Source organism: Festucalex cinctus, chromosome 12, assembly GCF_051991245.1.
Source record: "Festucalex cinctus isolate MCC-2025b chromosome 12, RoL_Fcin_1.0, whole genome shotgun sequence".
Lineage (NCBI taxonomy): Eukaryota > Metazoa > Chordata > Actinopteri > Syngnathiformes > Syngnathidae > Festucalex > Festucalex cinctus.
In genome coordinates, this window is record NC_135422.1 from 17,443,799 (window position 1) to 17,457,821 (window position 14,023).

The 14,023-nt window shown below is 36.4% G+C and overlaps 1 protein-coding gene across 13 annotated transcripts in view; it reads right to left on the minus strand.

Annotated features, from left to right (window-relative positions):
- dctn1b (dynactin 1b) overlaps positions 1-14,023 on the minus strand; it is a 53,503-nt gene that overhangs the window by 32,663 nt on the left and 6,817 nt on the right. For 4 of the 13 annotated variants that reach the window (XM_077539397.1, XM_077539393.1, XM_077539391.1 and 1 more), the window contains exons 1-6: positions 13,066-13,214; positions 8,374-8,619; positions 7,346-7,424; positions 7,142-7,173; positions 5,316-5,339; positions 2,005-2,022 (exon numbers count right to left, since the gene is read on the minus strand). In XM_077539397.1, coding sequence (XP_077395523.1) covers positions 2,005-2,022; positions 5,316-5,339; positions 7,142-7,173; positions 7,346-7,424; positions 8,374-8,619; positions 13,066-13,098 — 432 coding nt within the window. In that variant the 5' untranslated portion in view covers positions 13,099-13,214. Of the gene's footprint in view, positions 1-2,004; positions 2,023-5,315; positions 5,340-7,141; positions 7,174-7,345; positions 7,425-8,373; positions 8,620-13,065; positions 13,215-14,023 lie in introns of those variants that run through there. The other 9 variants (XM_077539403.1, XM_077539402.1, XM_077539400.1 and 6 more) reach the window with 6 other exon arrangements.

Genomic DNA, 14,023 nt, shown 5'->3' on the forward strand with positions numbered 1-14,023 from the left:
ACAAAAATGTTTTGTATACTAAAATGATGACATCTCAATGTAGTCACCAACTGATATTTAATTGAACACATTCTATTGTGCTATGTAGGTCAGAAAAGGTGGACAATTAATTGTAACCTCTGCCATCTATAGTGGAAGAAATGTGTTGCCTGTCATATCACTGGGTAGACTTGTAAGATGTTCACAGGCAGTTTTGACTTGTCGCAAAGACATTTCAAACATATTCAGACAATTTTTCATTGTCTGCGAAGATCTTTTGAAACATTTTTACAAACCCTGACGGAAACCCCAAATGACCCACATTAGCATGCAATTTGTCGCTCTGAGATGCAGGGAACTTTATTTAAAGGATTTATTTAATTTAAATAAATCCTTTAAACAATTTATAAAATAATAATAATAATAATGCTGACACTGAAAACGCTCTACACTTTTTATTTTTCAAAATAAAAATAAAATAAATCAAGAAAGTATGTTGAAATTTTGGAAAACGTAATTTACAGTAGAAAACTTGAAGGAACTATTTACTTGCTTTGTTTTTAATTTAGCGTAAAGACATGCTGAAGACCTTGGAAACTCCCTGCAATTTTTGTTATCAAGAGTTGACAGCTTTGCTTAAAAATTAAAATTAAAAGTTTTTTTTTTTTTTTTTTTACACTGATATCTTCTCTTTCACTGCAAATGAATATCGGGTTGAATTATTAGTTATCGGCCTCCTTTACTAATTAATCGGTTTCTGCCTTGAATAAACCAACTCAGTCTACTACTATCTAGCACCCTCTGGTGGTTACTTTATTAGTAGGGATGTAACGATAACGGCAATACCATGCGATTAAAACTCCCACAATATATCATCGTCGTTATGTCACAATATTAACAGCAGCACATCTGTTAAAAAAAAAAAAAAAGTCGGGTTGAGTTCCATTTGTGCAGTTCTAGCACCATCTGGTGGCTAGCGCAGTTTAATTTTCATCCGGCATGTTTTGGCCCTTCTATGTTTAAAATCCAGGCTAATGGTCAGATGAAGAGAAACGCAATTTGCTTGTGAACTGAGTCAATATGTGTCAAAACTCAATGTGTGCTTGCATTCGCAAAAGTGCCTCGATATATATTTAGATTTTTTATATTATTATATTTTTTTAGTATATGCTCATTTCTTACAATATTGTGACCTTTTTTTATATCAGGATCCTCTCCACAATATTATATCTATCGTGACCATGATATCGTGATAATATCGTATTGTGATGTTTGGATATCGTTACATACCTATTTATGAGTGCAGCTTAATTTTATTTAGTAATGTTTTGGCCACTGCGGTGGTTACCACGCCTATGAATCAGTCCCGCCAACAATTAATTTTCAACATCTCCGTAAAAAAACAAAACAAAAAAACATGACTTTTGGCCCACTTTAGCCGAACACAATATCCTTACATCCCTACTAGGTAGACAAACAAATATGTAACTTGTCGTGAATTGAATACACGAATAACTTTTGTACCAATAAAGTGGCACTGGATGATTTTGTGCAGCACAATTGATGATGACATAACTTCTGTAGCGAATTGGCGCCATATAAATCAAATTGAATTCAAGGAAATTGAGTTAGCTGAAGACCATTTAGCTGCTCAAACTCGAACTTTAAGCAGGAATAAGACAAAAAGACCTTTTTTTTTTTTAAATCTTTCGTTCCTTTTGCTGACTAATCTCCGAATCCATGAAACTTTCCACGTCTTGCCGACTCGCTCTCCTTTCACCCGTGGCGTTGGATGCTTGATTGGATTACAGCGAGACCATTCAACGGAATTTAGCCCGACCTAACGGCGCTGCAGCCAAATAAGAGCTGACATCCCCTTAAGCCCGAACGTTGTGCCTCCGCACACCATGACTAACCTGACCACCCCATGCATGACAAAGCGAGAAAAACAAAGCAAAACAAAACGGCAATACCGTTGACCGGCGTCAACAAACAACATGTGAGCGTCAAGACGGCGTTCGGTACCTTTCGAGGAGCCGGCGTCTGCCTCATCATATTTGCAAGGGAAGAGGACACACAGACAGACAGACAGGAAGAGACGAGACGTTCAGGACAGACAGACAGCGACAGACAGGAAAAAAAGGCGTTTGGCTTGGCGAGCTGCAGCGGTGCAAATGGCCGCGGCGGCGTTTCCCCCACAACCTCCCCTTCCTCGTCCTGTCCTAATCCGAGCGCCTCAGCAGCATTCTGACATCTCTCCGCCTCGCCTCCGTTAACCTTCCTTGTTTCCAATCACCCCCCTTCCCCCCTGGACCAGCCCTCTCATCCAATGCATTACATCACTGCGCGCCCTCTCCCCTCCCCGCTTTTTCAAAACCCATTAATCACCACGGTGACCACAGCGGTGGGTGGGTGGGAGGCGGCGCTCTGTTAACTGCTCAGGGTGGGATGGCGATGCAAAGAGACAATGTTGAAAAAAATAAACGCAGGAGGGAGGGTAGAGCAGAGAAATGAGCCGCGACATCACGGATGCGAGCCTTCCCTCGTGCCGTCTCCGAGCAACAGCGATGCCGCGCCTTTAATAGCTGCAGCCACAAGTGATCTGCAATTTAGCGCTTGAGGCAATGATGCGTTTAAAAAAAATAAAATAAAATAAAAAATAAAAGTATGATTAATGTGGTCTGCTGCATATTCGAACAATGACATTAAAAAAAGGCCCACATCAGAAGCTTACGAGAAAAAGTTAAAATATTGAATGGTATTACATAAAAAAAATAGAACAAAAAACAAGTTTAATGTTACAAGATGTCATATTTAAAAAATGCGGAAAAAAAAATTGTCACCCAATATTTACATAAATGGTAAAATGTACATATTGCAAGATATGAGACGACTTTTTATTTAATTTTTGACTTGACAAAAATAATGCAGAAAAACGGAAGTTTATGATATATTATTACTATATTTATTTTTAAGCTTAAAGTTATTATTTTTTAATTTAAACAGTGATATCTTGTATTTTTTTAAATAAAGAAATTAAAAAATACTAAGTGGTGCAGAGAACGAATGGATGGATGGAATTGATTTTTATTTTAAAAGAAATAATAATAAAAACAAATTTTAAAAGATACCATGCAATCTTTTCAGAAAATCAAAACTCAATATTTTAAATGTTCTTTATAAATAAAGTTGAGTTGAGTGTTCATTTGCACTCTCCCTTTTTTCTTTCCATACGTTTAACTGCTTTAGCACACAGCTGTCAAACTCAATGTTGGCAGGCCAGATCCACGCCTACAATTATCACTTGACTTATGTTCAAAATCATATCATCATCAAATCATAAAAAAAAAAATAATAATAATAATCGAACACAGTGTCAATTATGATGCTTTTATCAAGAAGATATTTGGAAAAGTGCAAAATGGATCCTGCTTGACAAGGTCAGAATTGGAGTTAGGCCAAGATGTCTCGATGACTTCCCGTCATCCACATTGTGATTTATCCTGCCAGAGAAACTCGATACGAGTGAAGCGCTTATCTTCAGGCAGCAAGTTGTTTAATATTTCAACAAAACACATTTTCCCTCGACAGAGCTGTAATGGAGTCGCGTACACACTTGTGGTAACCGCGCATATTTTTGCCCTGTGTTGTTCTTTGGTCTTGCGTGACCCCACGGTAAAAAAGAAAAACAAAACAAACAAAACAAAACAAAAATAAAACTTGGAAGTATTTGTGGTTTAGCAGCTGATGAGAGCAACATCATCCTCCTCTGAATGAATCCTCTTAGAGTTCGCTCGCTCATGCTGTGAGAAGGAGATTAGCGAAAGCTCAGCAGGATATGATCACCACTACCGAGGCTCTTTAGGAAAGAAAATGGAATCCTCATCGAATGCAGGGACGGCCAATGGTGGTCCTTTAACCCCGCCCTCCAAGCAGTTACATTATAGGAGTGTGGCCTGACAGATATGGATATAATTAACCTGCCAATATAGTTAATAACAATGCTTCTTTTCGGGTCCCACTTACAAGAATGATATAAAGTTGACATTTGACAGTTTTTGCTTATCTTAAAAAATCTGCAAAAAGCGGCTGATTTTTTTTTGCGGATTGTTGGGATGGGGTGAATGTTAATTATATTTGTCTTATCGTTTAATATTTGATTTTATTGTTAATATTTCCTTTATTTAATATTTTACAATATCACAGTGTTTATTAAAGTATAGAACGGAATGATAGCATTCTGATCCATTTCAATGTGGACAGTTGATTTGAGATAAGTTACAAATAAGGTCACAGAATTAATTTGACTCATATCTCAAGGGACCACTGTATTTGTTGCATTCGTTTAGATGTTCATTTTTGCCTTAAAATAAGACAAATAATTATGTAATTATTATTAATGATTTAATAAGTATTTTTTTATTCATATATCTTAAACACTGTTTTTACCCCATAAGAGTGAAATATGTACATTTTTGTTCATTATCATTAAATAATGATAATTGCTTTAAAATAACCTGGATTGGCGGGCAACCAGTTCAGGGTGTACCCCCTCCTACTGCCCGAAGCCAGCTGGGATAGGCTCCAGCACCCCCGCAACCCTAGTGGGGAAAAGCGGTTAAGAAAATGGATGGATGCTTTAAAAATAAGACAATTATTTAATTATTATTAATGATTTAATAAGTATTTTTTTAAAATTCATATATCTTATTAAACTTTTTCCCCCCCATAAAAGTGAAATATGTACATTTTCTGTTCATGTTACATAATGATAATTGCTTTATTGTAAACAACGTAGGTTAAATCGATAACTTACTGGCCAATAATCATTACAACAATAAAATAGAGAAATATTTGCGGAATAAACTTTCACATCTAATGTTTTTTTGTTTTGTTTTTTTAACTATAGTATTAAATATTCGGTTAATTATTTCGAATTAAATTCGACAAATGAGCATAAAATATTTTGAAATAAAATATTAAGTTTGACCACCCTGCAATAAATACTCTATATGTCCCTCCCATATTATCCCTGTATTGTAACATTGTTTTAATATCACATCATCTGCTATACTGCGCAAGAAGCAGCGGCCAAACTGAAACAAACAAACAAACAACAACAATCTAACAACCAACGTTAACCAAAAGACAGGCCAGAGCTGAGCGCAATGTCACGTGACAGGAAGTGGGCGGGCGCGGCCTTATCCCCTGCATTGCGATGCTAGCGGTGCGGGCAAAAGAGCACATATCGAGCGTTTTGTTTGCTCAGCTATGGATGCCATGATTACCACGGCGGTTAAGATGGTGCCGTGAGGCCACGGAAACATGCCGCGCACCTTTTTGCCCTTGACTCCACGCTGCTTCGGGGAAGGAAATAAGGGAACGGAGGAAGGAAGGAAGGAAGGAAGGAAGGATGAGGGGCGTAAAAAGTCAAGCTGGTCAGTGACATGCCGGAGGAAATGAGGAGGGAAGAGACAACCTTCACGTCTGCATCATTCCACACTAACATACTGTATGACGCTAGTTGAGATGTCATGAAATGCACACTGGAAAAAAAAAACAAATGTGTTGGATTTACATACAAAAAATATGACCATTATATGGCACAAAATAAAATTAGATTATTTATGTTGGTGAAACCATTTTAATGCATGCAACTTTTTTTCTTGATGTAAATCCAACAGATTATTATTTTTTTTAGTGCATAATTTAATTTATTTTATGATGGCATTGGATATGAAGACACTTAAGAGGAAATTTTGTCTGTCTTTAACCCATTTGACCTTCTCTTAGCTTACCTTTGGACAACTTTTTATTTTTCCATGAATTTCCATATACTTAAATCTGTGAATACAGTAATCCGCGGTACAAAGTGCGGTACAAGTACCACTAGTGTTCTTAATGGCAAGCAAAGAAAAAACTCAATTGAATCCAATGTATGAAGATTTTTTGTTGTTGTTGTGATTGTGTGCATATACAGTACATTTTTGCCACCAAGGTTGCATAAAAGATAGTAAATAGGCGGTGCATTACAAGGGAAAACGTGGTATTGAACATTAAAAGACTAAAAAAGTGAATTTTAACCTCGAGTCTTTTGTCTTTAATGCAAAGACGATCATCATGTTGAGACAAATGAAATGAAAGAAATGTAATGTCTGGTTAGAGATAAAACATCTCCATCTGCTGGTGGAATTGCTCCCTACAATGTATCATTGTTATAGCACAATCGAAATAAAATGTAATATGTATGCACAGTATATCCTGGAATTCATCGTGGAAATATACTATATGTGTGACTTACAATATATTTAAGACCTCTATGACATTTGACAAGGTTCAATTTGCCACTGATTAAAATGTAAAATTGTATTATCACCAGGCAAAAAAAAAAATTGTTGATTTACTTCACTGGGTTTACGTTAGATGGCATACGCAGTACAGGACTGTCTCAGAAAATTAGAATATCGTGATAAAGTCCATTAGTTTCTGTAATGCAATTAAATAAGCAAAAATGACATAATTCTAGATTCATTACAAATCAACTGAAATATTGCAAGCCTTTTATTATTTTAATATTGCTGATTATGGCTTACAGCTTAAGAAAACTCCCAATATCCTGTCTCAAAATATTAGAATATTTCCTCAGACCAAGTAAAAACAAAAAAAAGCCATAATCAGCTATATTAAAACAATAAATGGCTTGCAATATTTCAGTTGATTTGTAATGAATCCAGAATGTATGGCATGTTTGCTTATTTAATTGCATTACAGAAAATAATGGACTTCATCACAATATTCTAATTTTCTGAGACAGTCCTGTATGTGTATGTCATATTGTGTTTATGTTCCAATATTATGTGGACATTTTTAGTATATAGTTTCGTACATGGCAGGGCTAAAAAGTGAGTGCATTTCTCTCCATATTTAGGACATAGAACGTCCTACATTAGTGACTTGGTGGTAGCCCAATTTGTCATCATATTCAGAAAAAATAAACACCTTCTTCGAAAAGATAGACCCAAAATCAGGACCAAGAAATGGAAACAAGGTAGAGTACGTGTGCATTTGTCCTTGTTATGATTATGCTGTTAGTAATGATGAATGTGGTGTAAGGCTGTTTTTTTTTTTTTTATATCTCTTCATAAATCCAGATCTGACTCACCAGTTTGGTGGACTTGGACGCATCCAGGCTGTCTGGTGCGGATAGAAAGAGGAACAGGGATGTTAAAGATCCTGATGCAAACAATAAAACTAACTTTTAAAAAAAAAAAAAAAAAAAAAAAAAAAAAAAAAAAAAGCAGGTAGACTGTTGAGTCATAAAAGTGAAGGTCAACATGACAGCCAGAAAATGAGAACAAAGTTTTACCTCGCTTGGGCACCTTGGTGGCGCTGGGCTCGGGCGTCTCTGGGGAGGTGGTGTCTGCGCCATCGTCTACCAGTTGGATCTGAAACAAAAAGGGACCAATCAATAAATTCAACAAGGTACTTTTTTTTTTTTCCAAGACGTTTTAATGGATACATGGCTAAGGAAGTAGATGGGGTTTTTTTGTCTGTGAAATGATGACTTTGAATAATTTTATTGGGGAGAAAAAACAAAAGGTTCAATCGTTTTTCCTTTACAAAATAATTCAGTTAAAATGTTATTAATTTTTACAAAAAAAAAATGTTTTTACATATGTTCCCTCAGAAAGCTTTCAATTGTAATTTACAAAATAATTAAAAATATTTTAATAGAAATAAAAAGTACGATAAAAGTAATTACACTTTGAACAAAAACAAGTTAACATTCGAATTATGTTTTAAACAAAAAATTAAAAAGTAACATTTGTCCTTATTTCATATCCACGCCTTCTTAAAATAATTGCCCGACTCATTTTTTTCAGATTTTTCAGTTAACACAAAAAGTTTAACCATTTGCATCATTAATTTTTTAAAAAAGCCAAAAAAAAAAAAAAAAAAAAATGACTTTGGCAATTATTTTAAGTGGGTGACGATATTTAAACGTGCAATGTAAATAAGTTTTAAAAAATGTCAATACATTTTAATATATATATTTTGGAATTCACATCAAATTAAAACTAATAGCAGTACTTATAGTTATTTCTATTAAATGTATTTTCAAAAATGTAAATTGTTAATGCATTAATGTTTAAATTACATGTAAACCCATCTTTTTATTAAAAAAAATATATATATTTTGAATAATTTTTAGGTAAAAAAAATATTTCATGCTGCCCACGAGTTATTCTGATGCCTTCCAAAACCAAAACATACTCTATATATGGAAAACATTATGTTTTGTCCAAAACAAAAAAATTTATTTTTGTTTTTTTGTCTTTCTGTACAAGTTACTTACATGAGATTTGTGACCGCCGTGTGGAGGCTTGCTCGTACCTGCGACTGCCTGACAAAAATGCCGCGTCCGTCCTCGCAGGTGAAGTAGCGCTTGCCCTGCACGGTTCCGTCATTCTTGCCCTTGGCCTCGTCCAGGATGACGCCCACCCACTTGCCCGAGGCGAAGAGGGTGGTGCCGACGTAGGCCACCGTGCCGCGCTGACCCTTGCCGATCACCTCCACCAGGGAGCCCACCTTGGGGGGCCGTCCGCCGCCACCGCCGCCGTCCGAGCTCATCCTGGACGTCTGCGAGGCAGACATAAATTTTGCTGTTATATGCAACGCTAACTGAATGCGATACTTTTCTATGCTAAAAGACAAGCTCGTCATGTCAGTCGCGTTATTTGAAAACAGTTGTTCTTTATGCTGCGTTCGAGGATGGTCAGAAGTCGGATATATCAGAGTTGGTTTTTCCCAGTTCCGACCTGAAAGCGTTCGGTGAAAGTAAACACCCAAAATGGCGGATAGTGGTAAATTGTTTTCTATTTTGGTTCTTAAAACTCATTTTCACCTCCAGCAAAACTTGCTTTCTCGTAATTTTGCTTCATTTATTGTTTTTTTATCTTATTGTGGGAATGCCGAACGCAGCCCGCATATGTTATTCGGATTTTTGTTCTCCTCACTTTTTTGCCGAAAAACAACTCCCAAATTCCCATAATTCCGATTTACACCGTTCAAATTTCAACTTGCTGAGAAAATTCACGCATTCCGGGGTGTGTATATATATATATATATATATATATATATATCATCTGATTCCACATTACTTACAGTACTCTCACAATTTGATGTTAAATATCAACTTTTCCCTGTTCATTTTCAATGGGACTGACACTGAACTTTTTCTCAGTCCCACTTTCCACGCCCACTTCCATACATACAACTGATCATCATTACCAGCTCTGCAATACTGCTCAGTTGTTTTTATTCATTTATCTTTCAACTTCAATTAAAACTTTGTAATTTTCACACAATTTGTCTTTCAATTTACTTCATAAGCATTCAGCTATTGGCATTCAGCTTTCAGCATTCCCACGCAATTTCTCCAGAAATTGCACTTAGTCTAGTTTCATAAGCATTCCATACAGCTCAGTAGTTGACCGTATAATTTCATGCAGGGAGATAGCGGCATACTGTCACGTACGTTGTGTTACGTCGAATATTTGTGAATGAAGAAAGCTATCTTGTTTTCTACTCGAGTAAATTGTGTTTTACCATTCACGGGCTGTGTTTCCAAAGGGGTCGCCATTGTAGAGTGACGTCACTTGTAGTCCGTCGGTGAAGTCGGGATTTTTTTTTTCGACTTTCGAGTGGAATTTCCGAGGTCAAGGGGGCATTAATTTCACACACACACTTCCTGGTTTGAACTCGGGAAAAGTCAGACTTCCGACCATCCTCGAATGCAGCATTATTTTTAACCTTGTTGGAGGTACTTAAGCCAACCATTTTCCTTTGCACATTCACCGAACCCTTCTTTATTGAAAAACACGCTCGAGATGTCAAAATTAATTGACGATATTAAATCGACAATTTTATTATATATTTTAATAATCGTTTGGAGACATTTTTTTTTTTTAATGCAAAAACACCAACCACTGGTTAATAAACAGTAACGACATAAAAAATGCTTCTGTAATACACTTTAATGCAGAATTCAAATGAATAAGATTCATCAATTCAATTGATTCTAAAAATATTTGATAGCTGACAGCACTAAAATACACTATGATTTTTTTCCTGAGATGAAATATGAAGGAGCACTGCTTTTAAACACCCCGAGTGCCAGTTATTAGACGCCAGCGTCATTCTAGGCCACCGGACGGGCCACACGGGACCACATGCGGACGGCGGCGTCACGCTCCTACTGGGTTACGATCGGGTGGCATCGTCCAATCGGGAAGTAACGCCGCGTGCCTCCGTGAGCGCGCTGGTGATTCAGCAGTTTATTATTACCCTCCCACCTCGGACTCTCCTTCAAATAACAAGTTGGCCCTCTGCTGTTGCACAATACAAACAAAAGGGTGAGAGATGGTACATCCGCAAAGTGTTCACATGACATTTTATTATGGCACAGCCTTATTCCAACATGAATTAAATTAATTTTTTGATTGGGGTGGGGGAATCATGCTGTCTTTTTGAGTTCTTGTGCACAATTTTAATTACAAAAGTGAATTTATTCCGTTTTGAAATGAGTCTGTAACATAAAACATGAAGCTTCACACGACTTCACTTTTTTACAGACTTTTCAGAACACGTTCAGGATGCTTGTTGAGTACAGTTAAGCGCAACGTCCACCACATCCCATGTTGAGAAACAACCATTGCTAAAAAAACTTCAGCTTGAAGTGAAATTCAACGAACAAAAAAAACAAACAACCAAAAGCACAACAAACGCTTTGTTGGGCGTCAATCCCTCGGGGAATGTTAATGAAGATAAAACCATGGTGGCCAAGCACAAGCCACAAGCCCATAGACAAACATGAAGATCACAGTAAACATTGGTAGAATAAAAAATACATATACGCTAGTTCACTACTTTATGCATTTTTCTGAAACATACAGGGTGGGCCATAGGTATACAAAAAACATTTTAATACAGGTACAATTAATCATGGAAAATTAGAGCTGTCAAAATTAATCAATTATTTGACAGGTAATCGATTATCAAATTAATGGACAACTATTCTAACAATCGAGTAATTGTTTGGAGCCATTTTTTAAATTTAAAATTATCCAAATCCTCTGATTTCAGCATATCAACAGTCGTCATTCACTGATTTCTGTCGTCCTTCATGCAAGAAGATTGATTATCTTCGGTGTTTAATCAAAATAAGACATGTGCCAACATCTGTTTTTACTTTCGAAAACAATGACAAACCCGGTAACATAGTACAACACCCAAGCCCCCCGTTTTTTTTTTTTTTTTTTTTTTTTATCACTATACAAATTCAAAGTATGAAATGACCACCAATCACTGGTTAATAAACAGTAATCAGGGGAAAAATGCTTTTGTAATAAACTTTAATGCAAAATTAAAATGAATACTAGCCTACTACAATATTAATTGATTAATCGATTGAATAAATCGAGATTAATTGATTCTAAAAATATTCAATAATGACAGCACTATGGCAAACAATTGGAGTTAAGAACAAATAATATTCAAAAGCAGTACTGGATCCAAAAGAAGGAAAGCAAAAAAAAAGGATCCTTCAGCAAGGAAGGATGCCAAATCAAATGTGGGTCTGAGGTCATGAGAGGTCATGAGAGGTCATGAAGGGAAAGAGAAAAAAAAAAGCAGATCTGAGGTGGAAGAAAGGAGGTAAGGAAGGAAGAATGTAAGGATGGATGAATACAAAAAAAAAGAATGGGGGAAACGAAGCAGGCGGGAAGGAAGAAGGGAATAAAGGAGGTCATGAAGGAAAGAAGAAAAAGGTCTGCTCATGTGAACAGATGGATGAATAAAAACAGTTTTGACAGAAGGCAGGACGGCAAAAAAAAAAAAAAAGTTGTTTTGAGCAACAGAAGAAATGATGCAATATGCCTAAAAACAAAAAAACAAAAAAAACAGGTGTGACGGATGGAAGAATGGAGAGATGGAAGCTACTTTGCTTTCAACAAACAAAAACCAGCTCGAGGTAGGGATGCAACGATACCCAAACATCACGATACGATAACACGATATGAAGGTCACGATACGATAATTATTACGATACTGTAGGGCGGTTGGCGATACAAAAAAAAAAAAAAGTCACAATACTGTAAAAAAAAAATTGCTCATACATAAAAAAAAACTTTTTTTTGTACATTACAGCAATGAAAAATATACAAATATAAATATATAAAAAACAAATATATATATATATATATATATATATATATATATATATATAGGCACTACTACAAGCATTACAATAAATTGATTATTTTTTATTAATAAAATTACATTAATAATAAATTAATAATTTAATTAAATAAGAAATTAATACATACAATAGAGTTCCTCCACATATTGACTGTTCACAAGCATATTATGTTCCCCTTCATCTGACCATTGGCGTGGATTTGAAACATAGAAAGGCCAAAACATGCCTTGTGAAAATTAAACTGCACTAAAAAAAAAATCGCCACCAGAGGGTGCTAGAACTGCACAAGTGGAAATCAATCTGACCTTTTTTGCTTTTTAAACAGAAGTGCTGCTTTTAACATCATGAAATGACGACGACGATATATTGTGGCAGTTTTAATATCGCGATATCACGATATTGCCATTATCGGTTACATCCCTAGCTAGAGGTGGGCAAGTTACAAATTTTTGCTGGTCCACCTTTCGTCGACACCTTAGCGTCATCATCATCTGTCAGTCAAACTGACATTCCGTCAGTACTGACAGAACACACACCTCTGGATCATATGCTAAGCTATATCATGCTATGCTAAGCTATGATGTGTTATTTAATATCGTTATTGAAGCTAGTGTACGCTAAATGGGTGGGAACAAGCTTAAAAATAGAAAGTTATGCCATGCTAAGCTAAACAAAGATGGTGCTATTGGAAATTGGGAAAAAAAAAAAAAAAAAAAAAAAAAAGACAAGCGTGAGCAGTGACGTCATCACACCTGGCGTATGAACAGTCCACAAAGCGGAACAAAGAGTGGGGCACCGCCGTCGTAATGTGTCACATACACACTCACCCGGCTGAACGTGCTCTTCCTGGTTTGTGACATGTTTCCGCGAGTCCTCCAAAATACAAAAATGGGACGACTCGGCTAGCACGCCAGCGGCACTTGTTAACACTTCACGCCTCCGATGTAAATGCAGAGGCTGGAAGCAGACTGAGCGCATCAGTATGTGTGTGTATGTGTATGTGTATGAGAGAGAGGGAGAGAGAGAAAGGGAAGGTCCCTTCCACAAAGAGGTGCGGGGTCCTAATGCCGACCGATTCAGATTCACCCCCCTTTTCACACTGCCTGTATCAAGCTACAGTAGCCAAAAGAGGAGTTTAATGACTACTAATCTATGTGAGAATGCTGAAGCATTCCCACGTTATTGTGATTTTTATTCCCCACACTTTTTTGCCGACTAACAACTCCCACATAATACTTCCGATTTACATTGTTCAAATTTCAACTAGCTTCCAAAATTCACACCTCCCGGGGTATATATCCTCTGATTCCACTTTACTTGCAGTATTTGCACAATTTAACATTACCAGGTGTCTGATACTGCTCGCAGGCACAGTTGGTAAAGCGCATTTTCCAGGAACCAGGAGGTTATAATTTCATAATTTATCTCTCAATGTGCTTTCAGCATTCCCACACAATTTCTCCAGAAATTGCACTTAGTCAAGTTAAAATTAAAACCCACATTGAGTGATACTTTGACATACAATTTTAATTTGTTCCGTCAGCGTACGTAAGTCAAGACACTTGGCAGATTTTGTGGCATTCTCTGCCGCCATCTCGCGTTTGGGTACGTAAAGCTCACAAATACAGGTTTTTTTTCCCTGTATACAAAATTCAGAAGCGGTCACCTCCACCTTATTTGCCAGCCTAAGTGACTGATAATGAATGAATGTTTTAACATGATAGCCATATTATTATTATTATTATTATTGAAACATGGAATGATTATATGTTGCCTGTAAAAAAA